The sequence below is a fragment of the Tupaia chinensis genome, unplaced genomic scaffold (genome assembly GCF_000334495.1).
Source record: "Tupaia chinensis unplaced genomic scaffold, TupChi_1.0 Scaffold000238_1, whole genome shotgun sequence".
Classification (NCBI taxonomy): domain Eukaryota; kingdom Metazoa; phylum Chordata; class Mammalia; order Scandentia; family Tupaiidae; genus Tupaia; species Tupaia belangeri.
Genome location: NW_006159716.1, coordinates 5,985,446 through 6,007,016, shown reverse-complemented (window position 1 = coordinate 6,007,016; position 21,571 = coordinate 5,985,446). Strand labels below are relative to the sequence as shown.

At 40.2% G+C, this 21,571-nt stretch overlaps 1 protein-coding gene across 1 annotated transcript in view; it reads left to right on the top strand.

Moving 5' to 3' along the window:
* The window catches only part of DNAH8 (dynein axonemal heavy chain 8), a 413,702-nt gene that overhangs the window by 197,576 nt on the left and 194,555 nt on the right, over positions 1–21,571 (top strand). The window contains exons 41-48 of the mRNA XM_027771927.1: positions 1,438–1,662; positions 5,591–5,763; positions 8,087–8,265; positions 12,808–12,995; positions 15,562–15,648; positions 15,742–15,849; positions 16,765–16,899; positions 19,828–19,989. Of these exons, the coding sequence (XP_027627728.1) occupies positions 1,438–1,662; positions 5,591–5,763; positions 8,087–8,265; positions 12,808–12,995; positions 15,562–15,648; positions 15,742–15,849; positions 16,765–16,899; positions 19,828–19,989 (1,257 nt within the window). The remainder of the gene's footprint in view (positions 1–1,437; positions 1,663–5,590; positions 5,764–8,086; positions 8,266–12,807; positions 12,996–15,561; positions 15,649–15,741; positions 15,850–16,764; positions 16,900–19,827; positions 19,990–21,571) is intronic.

Below are 21,571 nucleotides of genomic sequence, written 5' to 3'. Positions count from 1 at the left end.
GTTTTTTATTTTAATAAAGCAACTTCCATGAAGTCCTCTGATTTTAGCCTGAACATAAAGACATGATTTAAACTTTTCTTGGTAACTCAGGATCACAATTCTAAAGACTGTTTCTGGATATATTCTACCATGCGGTGGTGTTTCCGGCTCTGCTGGCCTATGTGGTGTTTAAATTCCCCAGCTCTACACTGCCTTGCTTTTGTATTCTTTCCTACCTGCCTTTCCTAGCTTGGGCCATATTCTGCTTCTCTCACGCTGTTCTTGGAGGCCGCCTGACACTGGCTATTTTCTCTAGGTCCCATTGCTCAGTTCAGCCGCATGCTTTCACTTCTCTTCCCCTGATCTGAGGTGGCCAGTACTCGAGCAGGAAGTTTATCAGGGCTCTGATGAAGCAGACCTTATTCTTGTCTAGCAGTACCTACCGACTCCCTGCACTTTCAGTCCTCTGTCGCGCATGAGATTCTTTTCTTTGGTCCAAAAAACAGCTTCTCAATGTGGATAACTGTTTTAGTGAGGCGCTGAGGGTGGAGCATGTTCAGACCACTTTTATTAGATTTTTGGGGGCATAAATTGTAGGTCTAAGGTGATATCCACTAGTGATTTCTTTATGCCTTCATCTGAATAGAAAGGAGACGCTTCTCCCCTCTCACTTTCTGTCTCTTTGTCCCATAGATAAATATATAGCAGAGAAGTACATGTAGCTATATATATATAGAGAGAGAGAGATTAAGGAAGGAGATAGGCAGCATGTTGTTTTTAGAAGAGCAAAGAGATGGGGACCAGCAGATGGCATAATGAATACATCGCTAGACTCCCATGTAGTCGGCCGTGGTTCAAGTCCTGGACCTAACAGCTTAAAACTCATGCTGGGATCATGTGAGTGCGTGCCCAAGACCCCAAGAGTATGGTGGAGGAGAAGGGATTGTGGTATGACCATCTCCCCAGAGGATGATTTCTTGCTTTCTGTCTCTCTGGCAAGTGCACACGCCCTATAGCAAAAATCTCTCTATTTTTTTTTTTTAAAAAAAAGAGCAAAGAGACCTTTTGAAAACCCTGCTTAAGAAAGAATATACAATATACAATGACTTAAACAGAAAAACACTTCTGTCTGCTTTTAAGAAATCATTGCACGTTTATGTCTGGTGGTGTCTCAGGTGCTCTATAGAAATTTCCCAAGCATCTTCTGTAACACACACACAGTTCACTACGTGGTAGCCATTAAAAAATTGCTTAGCTAACTACATGGAAGCAATTAAATATTAATAGAATGGTGAATGCTTTCCCTCCTTGGTGAGCAGGGAAATGCATGTCTCTTTTTCAGTTCAAAGTGAGGAAAACCCCATTTCCCTTTTACTGTGAGTAAGCGACCACCAAACTTTATTGCAGATGTGCTGTCAGTATTTGGAAAATGTAAATATCTATCTGTTGGATTTGTAGGTTGGGCTTCTGGGAATTCAAATGTTATGGACACACGATTCAGAAGAGGCTTTAAATAATGCAAAAGATGACAGGAAAATCATGCAAGTGACCAACCAGAAATTTTTGGATATTCTAAATACTCTTATTAGTCAGACAACGCATGACCTAACCAAGTTTGACAGAGTGAAATTCGAAACTCTAATTACCATCCATGTGCATCAGAGAGATATTTTTGATGACTTGGTAAAGTATCTCTTTTTTTTTTTATTTTAAAGTAATTTAGTATCCTAATTAACAATGCACAGTTAAGGATTATACATATTGCCTCTCTTATGTGAACATCCTGCCTGCTTTGCCCTTTTCCATATCTCCACTTATACCATATCTTGTCTGGTTTAAGCAACCATATATGCTTATTCATGTGATACTTTGAGAATCTGGAACCAAGTAATGTAATATGAGCCGATTGTTCCCTTGAACCAAATAACTAGGAACATTGTATAATTTAAAGTGGGGTTGATCATGAACTGTGATGGGCCAGCTGGGAAGAAAGTCCAGGTAGTGTGGACTTAAGGTTTGGAGAATTCGTGGCTGTTTGTCCCATTGATGGTATCCAACAGGGCATCAAGGATTTGATTTGGACAAGGAGGTTATGTAGGGCCCATGATTCAAATTCTCTTTGGAAATAGGACTATAAGTAAGACCAGTTTCTCCTAACACAGATATTCTCTGTTATGGGGTAGGGATATAGGTTTTCATATACTTGTACCACCATTTGACAATCTTCATCTTTAACCGCCATCGTTGTATTCTACTTGATTTGAGTCATCTCTTCAGCATTTCTTTCCTTCATGAGCGAGACAAAACTCATATAGCTTAGGCCCCATTTCATAGTATACAATTACAGACGACCTGTTTCAAGCTTTATCAAAAGTCCTGATCAGGTAAATTATATTTATTAAAGATTATTCGAAGCACATGTAGTCATTCCATCTCTTCTTCTGCAATCTGTATTCATGCTTCTTACAGTGTTACATGCCAACCAATTGCATTGGCATCACCTAGGTGCTTGTTAGAAAAGCAGAATTTGCAACTTTCCCTTCCCTCTACCCATAGACATATTGAATCAGAACCTGCATTCTAACAAGACTACAGGTGATTCATATGTACGTGTATTAAAGTTCAAGAAAAACTACTCTAGGAATTATCTCTGGGTCAAGCTGAATACTTAGATTATATTGCTTTGGCCTTCTGCAGGCTTGATTTTACTGAATTGCAATTATCATTATGTTTTCACTTCCACTGAAGTCCACCTCAAGAAATATACTATGAGCATACCGTTGAGGTTGTTGTCTATGCATTTCCTAGTGACTCCTAAAACTGAAGTCCCATGGGAGAAATTTCTTTTAAAATTAAGTGCTAAGTGGGACTAGCAGTTGGCATAATGGCTATGTTGCTGGACTCCCATGTAGTCAACCGTGGCTTGAGTTCCAGATCCAGTGGCTTAAGCTCACATAGGGCACGTGTGCATGCGTGCCCAAGATCCTGAGAAGAGATCAGAGCTGAAGGGATTGCAGTGTGGCCATCTCCCTGGGGGTGATTTCTCGCTTTCTGTCTCTCTGTCTTTCTCTCTGTCTTTCTGGCAAGCACATGTGCCCTATAGCAAAAACCTCTCACCCAATCCAAAAAAAAAAAAAACCAAAAAAAATTAAGTGCTAAGCAAAGCTTTGCTTCTCATACAGAATGGATTTAAAAACATGGGACCAGCAGGTGGTGTGGTGGTTAAGGGCACTGTACTCCCACATTGCTAACCGCAGTTTGAGTCCTGGACTTGGTGACTTGCTTTCTCACTTTCCCTCTCACTCTCTTTCTCACTCTGTCCTTCTCTGGTCAAATTAAAATAAATGAATGAATAAATAAAATGTTTAGAAAATAATTATTTGGGAAAAAAAACCCAGACAAACCTGGATACAGTGAAAACTATGAAACCATTTACTTTCTGTCTTAGTCACCATTGAACTTATGGTTAGTTTGCATCCCAGCTAAAATGAAATCGAATGCTAGAATATATATGCATATTATTTTCCTATGTGTAATACTTAGAACAGCCTTTTTATACAGTAAGAACTCAAATATATCAGGTATTTTTCTCTTGTTCTTCTTCTCTGTCCTTCTTCCTTAACAGATTATGGAAGTAGCTAACTGATTGCCACTCCATGGTTGTGGATCTGTGTTAAAGAACAGAGGCCTGACAGTGGGGCTTTAATTCTAATTTCAGGTGTTATCTGAAAGTAACTTTTATTTTTTTAGAGAGGTTTTTGCTCACCAGAGAAAGAGAAAGCAAGAAGCCCCCCTCCTCCCCCCGAGGGAGAGCTATGCCACAGTCCCTTCTCCATTTTCCTCTAGGATTTTGGGCATGCATGCACACATGCCTGGCTGAGTTTTGTTTCTGTTTTTGTATTTTAAATTATTTTAACTTTATTTATTTTAATTTGACCAGAGAGGGACAAAGCGAGAGATAGAGAGATGAAAAATGAGAAAGCAAGCTGCCAGGTTTGGGACTTGAACAGCGTTCGACCATGTGGGAGTCTAGTGTTCTTTTTTTTTTAAGAGGTTTTTGCTATAGGGTGCATGTGCTTGCCAGACAGACAGAGACAGAGAGACAGAAAGCGAGAAATCACCGACCCCCCCGAGGGGGGATGGCCACGCCATAATCCCTTCTCCTCCATTCTCCTCTTGGGATCTTGGGCACACATGCACACGCGCCCAGAGTGAGTTTTAAGCCACCGGGTCTGAGACTCGAACCATGGTCGACTACATGGGAGTCCAGCGACATAGCCATAGTGTTCTTAACCACCATGCCACCTGCTGGCTCTGCTCTGGGCTGAGTTTTAAGCTGCCCAGTCCAGGACTCAAACCGTGGTTGACTACGTGGGAACCCAGTGATATAGCCATCATGTCATCTGCTGGTCCCCAAAGTAGCTCTTTTAAGGTGAAGAATATAAACTGCACTTCAGGTAGGAAGCCAGAATCTTTAACTGGAGGGGGAAGCAAGGTCGCACACTATACAGTAAACAACAACAAAAAGGACTGTAAACACCAGGAGTACGGAGACCTGGTCAGGTGGAGATGCCACCATTGTGTAATTGCCGGAGGTCCATTTTTCGGTGTCATCTGAATGACCTGGAAGTGGGCCTACTGGGTTTAGGGCAGTGAAAAGGCATAATTTGTCACTATCCTATGTTGATTCCCCTGAGTTGGCAGGACTGGAATTTCTCCACATTTACCAGTGGAAAATGATGAAGAAATCCAAAACGTGACTGTGGTGAGACAGAGTTCCTAAAAGTGCTTACGCGTTTTCTGTTTGTTGGAATGGAGCAGGTACGAGAGCTTGGCTCCGCGGTAGTGGGGCCTCAGTGCCTCTTGCCCACAGGTATATGCTGATGGAGGAGGCCGGTTGGGTGGCTCAACTATAGCGCTGGTGCAGGAAGACCTATGTGCAAATATAGCCGTGCACTTCCGTGTTTAATCCCTCCGTGGACTTACAGTTGCTGTGAGGACAATTCCCAGGTCTCCTTCTGTGACTCTCTGAGCCTCAACTCTGGTTCTTTCTTTAAAGCCCTCCGTGTCCCAGCTGTCCTGAACTTCTTTTAGTTCCTTAAAATGTCAACCAGATTGGGCCTTTGCCTGGAGCGTTTCCTCTTTCCACATCGTCCTCATCCCTTTCATTTAATTTCCCTGGGTAATTCCTACTATTGGGTTATTGGAAAAGTCATGACGCATTTTTGCATAGAGAAACATATCATGACTTTTCCGAGGGCCCAATATACATCCAGGCTTTAGTTTAGATTCTCCTTCCTCTGAGTGTTTGTATCAGGCCTCCTAGACTGGATTAGGTCTTCCTTTATTTTCATGAACCTGAATTTCTTTGGTAGCGTTTTCCATACTTTATTGGGATGAGTTGCTTCACTGTTTGTCTTTCGCCCTTTTCTGTCACCTCTGGAGGCAGGAACCGTGTATTTCTTTTTTCTCCCAGCAGTGTCAAGTACAATAAATACTTGTTAAATGAAGAACCAGTTTATGAATGAGTGAATAACAACTTTGTTTATGCTTAATGTTTTACGCTATTGCAATTCAGTATGTGAATGTTTTTGTATTTCATGTTTTTAAGGTAAAAATGCATATCAAATCAGTTACCGATTTCGAATGGCTAAAACAGAGTAGATTTTATTTTAAGGAAGATTTGGATCAAACTGTGGTATCAATTACAGATGTTGATTTTATTTACCAAAATGAATTTCTGGGATGCACAGATCGTCTTGTTATCACTCCGTTAACAGATAGGTAGGAAAGCTAGTTTCGTTATTTTTAGTTTTTGTGTTGTAAGTAAGTAATGTGCCTAAAATTGTCTTTAAATTGCACTTGAAATATTAGAAGGATATTGCTGTTGTGCTGGGTCTATGCTGGCTCTTCAAAGTCAGCCTTACAATAAAATGACTGTAACTGTTACTTAAATGCACGTGTATGTGACATTTTTATGAAGTTGACAAAGATAAAAGAATAAGAGGGGACCAGCAGGTGGCGTGGTGGTTAAGGCGCTGGACACTCCCATATGGCCGACCACGGTTCAAGTCCTGGACCTGTTGGCTTGCTTTCTCACTTTCCTCTCCCTTCTCTCTGTGTCTCTCTTTGGTCAAATTAAACTGAATGAATGAATAAATAAATAAATCTTTAAAAAGAATAAGAGCAAGCTTGAATGTGGACTGTGAGTAATTTAAGAGGGGACCAGCAGGTGGCGTGGTGGTTAAGGCGCTGGACACTCCCATATGGCCGACCACGGTTCAAGTCCTGGACCTGTTGGCTTGCTTTCTCACTTTCCTCTCCCTTCTCTCTGTGTCTCTCTTTGGTCAAATTAAACTGAATGAATGAATAAATAAATAAATCTTTAAAAAGAATAAGAGCAAGCTTGAATGTGGACTGTGAGTAATTTAATAATGAAGTTTTGATTACGAGATGGAGAAATATTTCTGTAATCACGAAGGAAGTTGCTAGAACTGCAAAGAAGGAAGTTACCATGGAGATTGTCTACTTTAGCCTCCTGGTTCTTCACATGTGAAAATGGATGACCCACAGTGAAGTATCTTAGCCCATCCTGAATAATCAGTCAGTGGCAGTGCTCCTCGCAGTTCTTTCCAGTATATGAGAGTGGGCAAGAACTGGGTCTTTCTCACCGTGTATACCCCACAGCACCCCATGCAATATGCTGTGCATAGCAAACACTCTATGTTTTTAGCATGGGCTTAACTTGGGTTATGGAACATTTAGTTCTGCTGTTACTTTAAACAGGCCTGCCTCCAGGTAAAATTATGACACAGTCAAATTACATCTTCAGCCTCCTCTTGGTTTCTCTGTCCAACCTCTCCCGTTTTACATGCCCAGTGCCATTGTAGCATGCATTTGTCAGGGTTTTCTCTCCCACTGGTGTTTACGTATTACATTTTATGTCTCAGGAAGTTTACTATTATTTTTACTGAATTTTACTTAGGTCTGAGACAAATGTAACAAAGAAGGATCATGGATATGGGGAAATTTATTTTATTATTCTTTACACTCCTCTAAAAGAGTGAGATCTTTCTTAGTAAAATGATTTATTTGCAGTGGTCTGCTGGAGATGACTTGTATCAGCTTGTGAGAGCCAACTCTGTGCCTCCCTAGTTCTGTGTATTATGTTGTTGTTTGTCACTGGCCATACTGGAAGTATGTATAATCCAGATCTCGGCAAACATGAAAATTAGGCGTATTTATTTACTTACTCTTGGAGAAGTGGGTGCTGGACACCTACTGACACACCACTGTTTATTTAGTTCTCTTTCTGACCATAATGGGAGGAAGGCCTGAAGCTTTTAAATCAGGGTTAGGAAACCTATAAGTTTTTTCCAAGAATTTTTTTTTTTTTTGGAGAGATTTTCGCTATAGGGCACATGTGCTCGCCAGCCAGACAGAGACATAGAGACAGAAAACGAGAAATCCCCCCCCGGGGGGATGGTCACGCCGCAATCCATTCTCCTCCATTCTCCTTTCGGGATCTTGGGCACGCACGCACACGCGCCCAGCATGAGTTTTAAGCCACCGGGTCCGGGACGCGAACCGCAGTCGACTACGTGGGAGTCCAGCGACATAGCCATTACGCCAACTGCTGGTTCCCTTTCCAAGAAATTTTGATTCATTGCACTACCTTTTATTTATTTACTTTTAGTTTTGCCAGAGGGCACCATGCACTTGCCAGAGAGAGAGAGAGAGAGAGAGAGAAAGAGAGAAAGTAAGAGAACACCTCTCTGACTGTGGGGAATGGCCACACTGCAATCCCTTCTCCTTCTTTGTGGGAGTTTGGGCACACACACCACTACACATGTTGATAAAGCTGCTGGTCTAGGATTTGAACTATGCAGTGGGCCATGTGGAATCCAGCAGGCTTAACTACCATGCTGTGGGCTGGCCCAATTACACTACTTTTAATATCAGGTAACCCAGCCTTGTTTGGTAACCACTTTTATGGGCTACTCAAACACAACAATAAACGGGCCCATTCCAATCACATTGAATTTTTGTTTGTACTTTACACATATTATCCCATGTTCACAAAACTTTATCTAATTAACACTTGCAGGTGCTACATCACATTAGCCCAGGCTTTAGGAATGAACATGGGAGGCGCTCCGGCAGGACCTGCGGGTACCGGCAAAACAGAAACCACAAAAGACATGGGAAGGTGTTTGGGGAAATACGTGGTTGTGTTCAACTGTTCAGATCAAATGGATTTTAGAGGCCTAGGAAGAATTTTCAAAGGCAAGTGTCAAATGATTTTAAATTATTTTTGGTGAATTTTTATTACTCATTAGTGTTATTTTCTTATGTAATTATTTTTAAGTTATTATTATTATTATTACTATTATTATTATTATTATTTTAAAACTTGCTGTGGGGTACATGCAGAGAGAGATGGGGGTTGGGGATGGGGAGTGAGAAAGCTGCCAGGTTCAGAACTCAAACCACAGTTGGCTATGTGGAGCCCAGTGCCTTAAACCACCGTGTCACCTGCTGATCCCATTTTCTGATATAATTCTAAAGTAACATTATCCTATATAATCAACATTAGTGTAGGTTGATCCATATGATATTACCATTTTTCTAGGTCAAAGATGGCCACGCAGCATCAGTTTCATGTGGTTCAACACTATTGCAGGTGTTATATATAGTATATGTGTTGAATGTGTATTGGATTATGAAAATGGTATCAATTTAAAATTGTCTGAAAGATCAATATAGCAAATGACATGTGACTTCCCTTCTTAAACGAAACCCCGCTGAAACAAAAGATTTTTTAAAAGTTTAGCAACATTGGAAAACAAGAAAGGGCAGGCTGTCCATCAGCATGTGGGAAATTTTGAGATTATTTCAGATGGACAGAGAGAAAAATAAACGTTAGAGGGAAGTTTAGCCTCAGAGTCAGTCCTCGGAAGTCTTCCCTTTTCTATGTACATTCTCTTGGTGATTTCAACAGACCCAAGCTTTAGATACCGTCTCTATGATTTATACCCCAATTTATACCTCTAGGATGTCTCCTTAAAATGTAGAATTAACATATATAACTGCCTACTTGACATCTTACATCGAATGCATCCTAATTCATGATGTCCAAAACCAAACTGATTTTCTGCCTCTTATCTGCTCCTTCTTCACCCTCTTCCATTTTATGAAATGGTCACTCCATTCTTCCAGGTGCTCAGACAAAACAAAACAAAACAAAACAAAACAAATTTGACTTATCCCTTACTCCTGTCTTTCTTTCATACTCAGATCCAATCTATCAGCCAACACTATGAGAGTACTTTAAAAAGTCTGGAAAAATGGAATTAAAGTACAAGTTTATTTTGGTGCAAAAAAATTTTGAAATCTATGCATAGTTTTTCATAATACACATTTTCCAAAGAACATTTTGGAGGTCTCTGTATTGGTTATATCTTCAAAATACACCCCAAATCTGACAACCTCTTATCATCCCCACTGCTGTCATCTTGATTGAAGACATCAACCTATTTCAACTGGACCATCCTGGAATGTCCATTAATTGGTCTCCCTGTGCCCTCTCATTCTAGTCTCAAAACAACACAGTAATCTTACACCTGAGTTGGATCATGACACTCTTCTGTAGAAAGTTGTCTAGTCCATTGTTTTACATGATCACATCTACTCCTTCCCACATCACCACCGTATTGCTCTCACTTCTGACCTCATCTCCTAATACTCTCCCTTCCCCTCTGTGCAGTAGCCATATTAATCCTCGTGATGCTTTTCGAACATTTGAAGCAAATTCCTCCTTGAGAGCTGTTATGCTTGCTGTCCCATAGTTTCTTCTCCCAGGCATTTATCCACACCGTACATCTGATGAAGGATGTCTGCAGCGAGCATTCTGCTTAAAGTCTGAAAGCATTCTCTTTGAGATGAGGTATAAGGACAAGGGTTTTCCTCATTATTACCTCTGTTGATCATCCCCCTGTCATCCTATCCTGTACAGTAAGGAACAACACTCGATATTATAAAGGTGGTGTTGTAATGCAGTGATGAAGAGATGGACTTTACATTAAAGGGTTCTGACTAACATTTAACAAGGAAAATTGGATCTCTATCTCACACCATACACAAATTTTCAGTTCCAGAGGAGTAAATGCCTAAATGTGAAAGACAAAAGTATATAGTGTTCTAGAAGGCAACAAAATAAAATGTCTTTGTAGAATAGAAAGAATTTTACAGAAGTTCCAAACCATAAGAAAGGATTGATACATTTGCAACTCTATGTTAATCTTTTCATTGTCAGATACTAAAAGGAGATTGAAAAGCCATGTCAGAAATTTGGGAAACACTCAAGCAACATATATTACCTACAAAGGGTAGTATTGCAAATATGTAAATACTACCTGTTTATGAGGAAAAGATAACACAATAGGAAATGAGGAAAAGTCACTTTATGGATGAAAACAACCAATGACTAGCAACCAAAGGAATGCATATCATAAGATTCCATTCTATACTCATTGAGTGAAAATAAAAAAATGAGTGTGGTGTTTTTGGAACTTGGCAATGGTATCAAACAAGAGTAACACCCATCCAGAACTGTCATTTTAATATTCGATTCTTCAGAATGAAATAAGAAGCAGTTTGTTAAGATTTGATAAATGAGGGACCAGCAGATGGCATAATGGTTACTTCACTAGACTCCTACCTAGCCAGTTGACTACAGTTCAAGTCCTAGACCCAGTGGCTTAAAACTCATGCTGGGTGTGCGTGCATGTGTGCCCAAGATCCCAAGAGGAGAATGTAGGAGAAGGGATTGCTGCGTGGCCATCTAATCCCCACTAGGGAGTGATTTCTTGCTTTCTGTGTCTCTGTCTCTCTTGGTGTCTCTGGCAAGCTCATGGTTCTCTATAGCAAAAATCTTCCTAAAAAAAAAAGATTTAATAAATGAATACATGGTTATTCATTATATTTTTCTTTATCATTGCCTGTATGTGGAAATGTTTCTGAACCCCAAAAATTATTTTCTAATCAAAAAGAAGGGTTATTCTGTGGATCACTCCTGACTAGAATGTTGGGGATGGTGGGGAGAAGCAAAATAGAACACAAAGTAACCCTTGAGTGCCAAAGCTACAGCAGAAAGCAGAGAAAGAGAAGTGGGCATTTCCAATATTTTCTGCTATTTAAGAGCCGTTAACCGCGCCAAGCTGTGGTGGTGCATGGTTGCTCAGACGCTGCACTCTGCAGGTTGGACCACGGAAGAGACCTGGGTTTGGTTTGCAGTTCAGCCTAAAAGCTGGGCACAGTGGTGTGCACCTGTGGACCCAGCTACGTGGGGGGCTCAGGCAGGAGGATCTCATCACAGCCAGACTCTGTCTTACAAAGGGAGTGAAAAAGCTGTAACAGAGCTCTCTGAAGTGAGAGTCCTGACAAAGATCAGTTTCAGATGGGAGTTCGTACCAGAGACACAGAGCCACACACTGAGACAGACAGCAAGCTTCATGCCCAGAGGGAAAACTGCCCTGCCTATCCTGTCCCTTCCTTCAAATCACCATCCTGCAAAAAGGCAAATGGGAATTCGCATGTGGGATGAGGAAATACTAAAACACCATGATCCGAGATACCAAAGTCTCATATAATATTTGAAGAATTTAAAGAGGCAAGATAGGAAAGATGCATATTGACTACTAAATTGAATTAACAGAGGAAAAGAAGAAAATAAAAAATGAATGAAATTTATAGCTTCAGAGAGATTCAAGAATGTATCACATTCAATCAGTCAAAGAGAAATAGGCTATTATGAGAACATAGCAATTGCAATTTTTGGAAATGGAAAATGTAAATACATTTTTAAAAAATCTCTCTGGAACTGGGACATCTAGCCAAGAGACTGTATTGGAAAAAGACAAAAAGAAAGTTTGATGGGAAACTTAAGGTTGATGAGAACAGATATAGAAGATCCAATATCCATAAATATAAATTCCTCAAGGATAGAGAAAAAAAAACTAGGCAGCATGGAGGGACGATAGCAAGAGAAATGAACATTTTGGATAGCCAAATGCAGTAAGAAAGTTTACAGCTCTAGAGCAGTGCTCTAATGTCTTTGTGCTAGGTTTCGTAAAGGATAAACAAAAGTCCCTTTGTCCATTCCCTGTCTTACCCTACATCTTGACATTTCTATCTCATTGTAATAGATAAGGAACAGAGAGATCTGACTGGGGGAGGGCATCTCAACACACGATGTGTCCTCTCGCTCCTATCTCTACTGGAGGGGGCACTTCAGACTGGATTAAATTTTATCACCATTTCAGCCCTGATATAATAAGATGTCTATGCTTTCATTTCAGTTGAGTACTGTTTACATTGTAATATATAAATGGTTAAATCTGTCTTTATTACTGGAATTATTAAGTATGTCTTTATAAATTGCCAGATATGGCACTTTACATAAGTTACATTTAAAGATACAATCATTTGAGAGTATTTGGAGCATGCTATCAAGAAGGCATATTATGGCCAGCAGATGGCTTGGAGGTTAAGGTGGCTGATCCCACATGGCTGACTGTGCAATTCAACTCCTGGACTCATGAGTTATTTGAAAATCACTCTGGGGTGTGCACCTGTGTGCCCAAAATCCCAAAAGGAGAATGGAAGAGAAAGGACTGCACCATGGCCATGCCCTCTGGAGGGTATTTTCTTCTCACTTTCCCTCTGTCTGTCTCTAGTGAGTGCACACACCCTATAGCAAAAAAAAAAAAAAAGGTTATAAAGTAAAACTTGACATATTAACTGTTGTTGTCGTTGTTTCCATACCAGGTCTTGCTCAATCTGGTTCCTGGGGGTGTTTTGATGAGTTTAACAGAATTGAATTGCCTGTGTTATCCGTGGCAGCCCAACAAATTTATATTGTTTTGACAGCAAGAAAAGAGAGAAAAAAACAGTTCATTTTTTCGGACGGTGATTGTGTTGATTTAAATCCAGAATTTGGAATTTTCCTAACGATGGTGAGAACATAGGCTTTCAATGCAAGTTGATTGGTTTAATTTTTAGACTTAAATAAAAGAAAGCACATATTAGTAAATGACTAACTTTCCAGGAGTCATGTTTTTTCTCTTGTTGTATGATTTGTAGAAAGAAGATAAAATAGCAATATATTAGTGATATTAATAGCTACTTTTTGTTGAACAATTGTTTTGTGCTGGGCTAAATGTAATAGGTACCGAATCAGTCAGGATAGTTCATGCTATGCTGCAGTAACAAACAGTCTCTGAGTCAGTCATTTAAAAATCACGAATATTTATTTCTTCTTCATGACACATGGTTATCATGGGTTGACTAGGGTGGGATGAGGGTACATTATCTATAATAATATATAATTATTATTATTTTGGTAATCCAGAAGTGACTGGTTATAATTTAGGAAATGGGATGAAGAAATTTACTCAATGTGAACGAATGGCCTAGAATAATTCAAGAGAAGTTTAGTATTTTGCTTGTATTAAGAATAATATTGGAGGGGCCAGCAGGTGGCATTATGGCTGGGGTGCTGGATTCACATGGCTGATTGTGGTTTGAGTCCTGGACCTGGAATCCTGCCGGGTGCATGTACGTGTGTGCCTAAAAATCATGAGAAGAGAATGGAGTAAAAGGGATTGTGGTGTGGCCATCCCCCTGGGGGGGGGGGCGATTTCTCATTTTTCCCCTCTTTCTTTTTCACTGTGTCTCTCTGGTGAGTGCATGCACCCTATGACCAAAAAAAGAAAAAAAGAAAAAAAAAGAATATTGGAGGGACTAGCAGGTGGTGTGGTGGCTAAAGTGCTAGACTCCCACATGGTCAACTGCAGTTCTAGTTCTGAACCCAGAAGCCTGCTTGTTTTCTCTCTCTCTAGTGAGCACATGTGCCCTATAGCAAGTTTTAAAAAAAAAATAATAAATAAAACTAAATAATTCTTTAAAAAAGAATAATATTGGAAATATCAACTACATTTTGCATTAAGCTGTGGGTAACTTAGACACACGAAATTGTAGCCCAACAAGGAGGGATTTAGTCTCTGAAAGTCCTTCTGTGTTTTTACTCTATCACAGTTTTCATTTTTAAGGACACTTTATGACCCACGGTGCTATAAAAAGGATCTCTATTTTGTTGCAGTCAGTTGATCAATTTCATTCCAACAGATATGAAGGCTCTTTCATACAGTACATCCCATACATTGCATCTCACTATGTAGAATTTAATCACACTATCTGCAAAACAGCCTGGGGAATGTAGTTTTAAATTTGGGTAGTGATGTACCCAGCTTGCAACTGTGGTCCTGTGACTAAGGAAGAAGGGGAGTAATTAGAGACAACTCACAACCTCTGTATTCCCAACACTTAGCAAAGCATCCATATTACTGACCAGTGCCTAGTAAATGTTCAGAGATCGAAGGTTTCTTAATGAACTTTTGTACAATAACTTAACCCCTGTTTGCTTTTTTTGCCTCTCCTTTGTGACTTTTGGGTCCAACTATTTTCAACTTACTGCTACTTGTATGATTTCCTTTCCACTTCTAATTTTGTGGAATAAAATTCAATATCTTGTAATCATTGCCTTATTTATTTTCCCTCTAAACCCTGTTTGTGGTTTGTTTGTTTGTTTGTTTTTAGAATTATTTTATTTAGGGACTAGCAGGTGGCATGGTGATTGAGGGCACTGGACTCCCACATGGCCGACCGCGGTTTGGGTCCTGCACCTGGCGGCTTGCATTCTCACTTTCTCTCTCTCTTTTTCACTCTGTGAGAAATTGAAATTTGACCAGAGGGGGACTGAATGTGAAAGAGAGAGAGAGAAAGTGAGAAAGCAAGCCGCCAGGTTCAGGACCCGAACCATGGTTGGCCATGTGGGAATTCAGCCCCCTTAACCACCAGGCCAGCTGCTGGCCAAGCTTTTTTTGTTTGTTTGTTTTTGTTTTTGTTTTTAAATGGTACTTTGTCACCCAAAGAACTCTATCACTGTGACTACCAAAGAATAATTGAAGAGATGAAATAAAAATTACCTAAGTAGACTGATCAATATAAATTTTAGACCATAATTATCCAGGTGTTATACTAAGTTTTCTTTTTTATTTATTATTATTTTTCAATTTGACCAGAGAGAGACAGAGAGAGAGAGAGAGAGAGGGAAAGTGAGAGAGGAAGCCACTAGGTCCCAGAGTCGAACAATGGTTGGCCATGTGGGAGTCCAGCACCCCTAACCACCATGCCACCTGCTGGCCCCTTAAGTTTTCTTTTTAATTCCTTCATTTTCTATTTTTCAAGCCAATAGACATGGAAATGCTTAATTTTTGCTATGAAAAATTGTGTGTGACTCAATTAATATAACAAAAATGGAAATAGACCAAAGGGAGTGATGTGAACATTGATAATTATGAATGGTCCAATATACATTTTTGAGAAAACAAGGACATTTTATGAATATAATATTTTTCCCAGTACCACCATAGAATCTGAACTAGGGGCATAAAATTTATTTATATTCAGGAAATGAAAATTCTACTGACAATTAAAAATTAAGTGTATTTTAACTTTCAGAACCCTGGATATGCTGGGCGTCAGGAACTTCCAGAAAACTTAAAAATCCAGTTTAGAACTGTTGCTATGATGGTTCCTGATAGGCAGGTATGTGCCAGGATTTAAAAGCATATTATAATTAATGTCATTTAACTATTTTTCACTGAAGTTCTTAAAAATTTTCACTATATTAATTTTTAGATCATTATGCGAGTTAAACTTGCCAGCTGTGGTTTTCTTGAAAATGTTATCTTGGCTCAAAAATTTTATGTTCTTTATAAACTCTGTGAAGAGCAACTTACTAAACAGGTAACTTTATATATTTACATTTCCTCTAACTATATAGAATTTGCTTTTTCTTTTTGCAATTTTAACTTGATAAATCTGATCTGCGAGTTTAAAAAAAAATCTCACTGGCTCTTTTCTAAAATGTATTTGTAATTGAATGGGACTGCTGATTGTACATTTTAAAGCCTTTTTGCTTTGAAATAACTGTAGATTCATAGCGGGTGCAACGACATGTACAAGAAAGTGCCTTCTTCACTTTGCTTCCCCTAGTGTTGATATCTTACCACTACAATACAATAACAAAGCCAGAAAATTGACAGTGGTACAATCCACAGACTTTTTTTTTGAAGATTTCACCAATTATATATGCAGTCCGTGTGTGTGTGTGTGTGTGTGTGTGTGTGTGTGTGTATAGTTCTACAGAATTTTGTCATACGTATGGGTTTGGGTAACCACCATCACAACTCAAAATGCAGAACTGTTCCATCACTACAAGTTTCCCTCAGGTTACTCCTATATAACCAAACCTTCCTCTCTTCCAAATCCCTAACTGGTTGCAGCCCTAATTATTTTCTCAGCTCTATCATTCGATTTTAAGAATATTATGTAAATGAATCATATAGTATGTAACCTGTTGGATGTGCATTTAAAGTCTATTGTTTGTTGCTTAGACTGTATCAGGCTGTATTATTTTCAAATGACAGTTAATTTGTGACCATGATGTCATACAACTTGGTTTTCCCAAAGGAATGATCATTTTCAGTCCAAGAAAAAGTGGGAGAATTGAGCTAATAAAACATTTGCAACTCAACCACTCCAAAACTATGGCCTATAAGTATCAGAATGTCTTTCTGTGTAGAATGTCTATCTAATGTATAATGAGTCTACATTTAGAGTTTTTCTGTTAAATATTTTCCCCCTCTTCTCTTATAATAGGTTCATTATGACTTTGGGTTGAGAAATATCCTATCTGTACTGAGGACACTTGGATCTCAAAAAAGAGCCAGGCCAGAAGACAGTGAATTAAGCACTGTTATGAGAGGACTGAGAGATATGAACCTTTCTAAATTGGTATCTTTCTTCCCTGAATTTACTTTTCTTCCAAGATTTTGACCTGATTTCTTTCTGTTCAACGGACAAGTGGGGTTTGGCTCTTGTTGAGCTGTGAACACTGTTAATTGCTGGGGCAATGGGAGTATCCATTGGTTACCATGGGGCTTCCAGAAGAAGGCAAAACCACCATTACCCTGTATGACCAATATGAGCTGGAAGTGCCTCCTCTTGTCAGTCATGTGCAGTGAAAACAGGTCATCAGAGGGCTTCTGCTCCAATATTTCAGTCCAGTCCTTTATCACTCTTCAAAACGTAACACATTCTAAACGTGAATACCGGAATTTACAGGGAGCCATGAGAGCGTTTTGCTTTCTCTTTATATGACGGGCTGATCTCAGATATGGCTCTCCCAAAACAGCAACAGCATACTAATTTTAGAAAAAATGTTTTAAAAGTTTGCTATGGAAATGATAAGAGTTATTTTACTACTTTCTTGCTTATCTCAAGTATAGTCAGGTTGTTTTTTACTGGCTACGACAGTCAGTTGCTTGTGGGTTTTATTCCAAGGGCTTCTGTGGGCTATATATTGCGTCCACATCCTGGGTACATGAGGCTGAGAAATGGTTCTTAAGTTCACATTGTAGTTACAAGGTGAACAACTACTATTACAACTACAATTACTATGACGAGGCCTTTTCTGGTATATTGTCTTATTCGAGGCTCACAGCAAGTCTGTGGGATAAAGGTGGCTAGTTTGCCTGTCTTCATTTGCTTATTGGGGGGACTGAGGTTCAGAGAGGTTGGAGGACTCACCTATAATTGTAGTCATCTAAGGAGCTGAAACAAATTCCATGAGACTTTCTGATGCCAAGTCCTCTGCTCTTCCCAATGTATGTCATTGCTTCCCTTAGATAATGGTATTCTGAGAAATCCTAAGCAAGTATTCGAGAAGGCATCAGGGAAGCCCCAAAGAATGAGGAAGACTCAGGAGGGTTCAGAGTTAGGAATGGGGTAATCTATTAAAGACAGAGCAAATGAAGGTCAGTGTCAGTGTACTCAAAATTACTGTTTATAAGAAAGACAGAAGAGGGGCCAGCAGGGGATGTAGTGGTTAAGGTACTGGACTCCCACATGGCTGACAGCAGCTGTTCGAGTCCTGGACCAGGCAGCTTGGAATTCACATGGGGCACTCGTGCGTGCATGCCCAAAATTCTGAGAGGAGAATGGAGGAGAAGGGTTTGCAGCATAGCCATCCTCTTGGGGGTGATGGTAGTGTGATTTCTCTCTTTCTGTCTCTCTGATGAGTGCATATGCCCTATAGTAAAATCTCTTAAAAGAAAAAAAAAAAAGGGAACCAGCAGTTAGCGTAATGGCTATGTCGCTGGACTCCCATGTAGTCCACCGCAGTTCTCGTCCCAGACCCGGTGGCTTAAAACTCACACCGGGCGTGTGTGTGTGCGTACCCAAGATCCCAGGAGGAGAATGGAGGAGAAGGGATTGCGGTGTGACCATCCCCCCTGGGGGGTGATTTCTCGCTTTCTGTCTCTCTATCTCTCTCTGTCTGTCTGGCGAGCGCACGCGCCCTATAGTGAAAACCTCTCCAAAAGAAGAAAAAAAAAAAAGAAGAAGAATGCTCTGATGGAGTTTTCCAGCCAAAGTTGAATGTAGTCATGCAGGATTATGGGTATTTTTCTACTTTAAATGAATTTTTTTTCTTTTTGATATGGGTCCACTTCACAGAGGGAACCATCTTTTTTTAAATTGTTATTATTAATTTTTTTACATTCATTCACTGAGCATCATCACAGCATACAAAATGTGACTTCCCATCCAGAATACACTGCATAGTGGCTTAATCATACATATTATCATTGACAAATAATTTTCCATGTCTTGTTTTATATATATATATGGATTTACACGAGTGCCCCATGTGAATTCCAAGCTGCCTGGTCTAGGACTCGAACTGCTGTCAACCATGTGGGAGTCCAGTAACTTAACCACTATGTCCCCTGCTGGTCCCTCTTCTGTGCTTATAGATTTTCCCCCTATTTCTCACCTTTTGCCATTTCTCACCCTCCTCCCACACTGTCTGTGGTATTTTTAAAAAATTTAACTTAATTTATTCATTTACTTTATTTTAATTTGAACAGAGAGGGACAGAAAGACAGAGAGAGAGAGAGAGAGAGAGAGAGAGAGAGAAAGCAATCTGCAACATCTAAGAACTCGAACCACAGTCATGTGGGAGTTTAGCACCCCTAACCACCACGTCACCTGCCAGCCCCCTTTAAATGAAATTTAAGTGAAGTGTTAATAATCTATTCTCGTGGGACCAGCAGTTAGCATAATGGCTATGTCACTGGACTCCCACGTAGTCGGCTGCGGTTCGAGTCCCAGACCCAGTGGCTTAAACTCACGCTGGGCGCGTGTGTGTGTGTGTGTGTGCCCAAGATCCCGAGAGGAGAATGGAGGAGAAGAGATTGCGGCGTGGCCATCCCCCCTAGGGGTGATTTCTCGCTTTCTATCTCTGTCTCTGTCTTTCTGGTGAGTGCACGCACCCTATAGCAAAAACCTCTCCAAAAAAAGAAAATAATAATAATAATAATCTATTCTCGTGGGAGTGGGATTATAAATTGCATATTTTCGTAAGACTAATATGAATACCAGCCTTTGAGAAGCAGAGCAGTTATGTGATAAAGTAATGATATCAAACCTTATAATAGTTTACCGAGACTGAATTGTACAAGACATTGCATGTCAAAGAATGGGGGGTCAGCACAGTATGGATTCAGTGTCAGGGATCAGGAGGCAGTATTAAAGGACACAACTCTGACTGGGAAAGTATTAATTCTCTGGGCATAAGTGGTAAGTGCTACACACATCCTAGCAGGTTGATTTTTGTTTGTTGATTGAATGAATAATTTATGTTAACCTATGCCACCTTAGGTTGACGAAGATGAACCCTTGTTCCTCAGCTTAATCAATGACCTGTTTCCAGGACTACAACTGGATAGCAGTACTTATGTGGAACTGCAAGCTGCAGTAGCCAATCAGGTTCAGTTGGAAGGTTTGATTAACCATCCGCCTTGGAACCTCAAACTTGTTCAGGTAAAGACATGTTCATCTGTTATCATATATCAATAAATGTGTGTTCTTAAAGATTGCCATTTAGGGACCAGCAGGTGGCATAGTGGTTAAGGCACTGGATCCCACATGGTCAACTTCATTTCAAGTCCTGAACCTGGAAGCTTGAAACTCACCTTAGGCTCGTGTGCGTGCATGCCCAAAATCCTGAGAGGAGAATGGAGGAGAAGAGATTGCAGTGTGGCCATCCTCCCCCACCCCAAGATGGGGGGGGGGGCGACTTTTCTCTTTCTGTCTCTCTGGTGACCGCACATGCCCTATAGCAAAAAAATCTTTCTCCCCCCCCAAAAAAAAAAAAAAAAAAAAAGACTATTTGAGTAGAACTCATGGTATTTGTCTTATTTGTTGTAAATGTTATTGAAACAAAATTAAAACACTATATATATATCATTGTAAGAAGAGTCCTCAGAAGGATATATTCATCCTAGAAAGATAACCCAGATTTACCCTAGAGCAGATAGCGATAATTTACTGTGGTTGTTCGAGCTGGTCAGAAGGTCATCAAAATCTCAAGAACAGATGGCATAGTAGGCTGTCCTGTAAGATGGACACCCCAGCTGGCTTCTCATGCCAATCTGGCGAGAAAGATCACCTGAGTTCCTTAGTGGGGCACAGAGCCTGAGGACTCTGGAGTGCTACTTCACTCCTCCTGTGTGTGGACACTAAAAATTACATCCTCTGTCTACACCTGTTGGCGTCTTTCCATCGCGTTTCATCCCTGTGACAACTACCCAGCCCCCTTTTTAGCAGAGTTCAGAACCTGTTGCAGAGACAAGGGATGAGATTTGTCTGATCTTAATGCTTTGGGGGTATTTTCCTGGCCTTTGAAAAGTGAAGGAACTTAAACTATAGTGTTAAAAACTGCACTTGGAAAAATAACAATTCTTACTTTAACTTATTTTCTTCCACCAAATCATCCAGTGTGGAAGCATATGAGATGTACCCATATCTTATGAGGACTAGATGGGGAAAAGTTTAAATATTTTCATCATCTATCTACTGGAAGTTATTTAATTTTTTTCTGGGAAAATATTTTATACAGGGTATGCATACGGTTTTGGGGGTACTATTGTAAAAACCTGCTCATCTCACTGGATGGGGACTAGAATGCTGTGTTCCTTGTCGATGTCAATTACACTACTCGCAAACGTAATGTGAGAGCCAGTGTCTTCATTGCTTTGAAACGATGGATTACAATGCTAATAATACATTTCTAGTAAAATGTTAGGAGAATAACAGCTTCTACCTTTGATTGGCTGTGAGATCTTTGACCTCTTCCTTTTTATTAAGAAAGCCATAGAGGGACCAGCAGTTAGCGTAATGGCTATGTCGCTGGACTCCCATGTAGTGGACCGTGGTTCGAATCCCGGACCCAGTGGCTTAAACTCACGCCAGGCACATGTGTGTGCGTGCCCAAGATCCCGAGAGGAGAATGGAGAAGGGATTGCAGTGTGGCCATCTCCCCTGGGGGGTGATTTCTCGCTTTTTGTCTCTCTGTCTCTCTCTGTCTTTCTGGTGAGCGCACGCGCCCTATAGCGAAAACCTC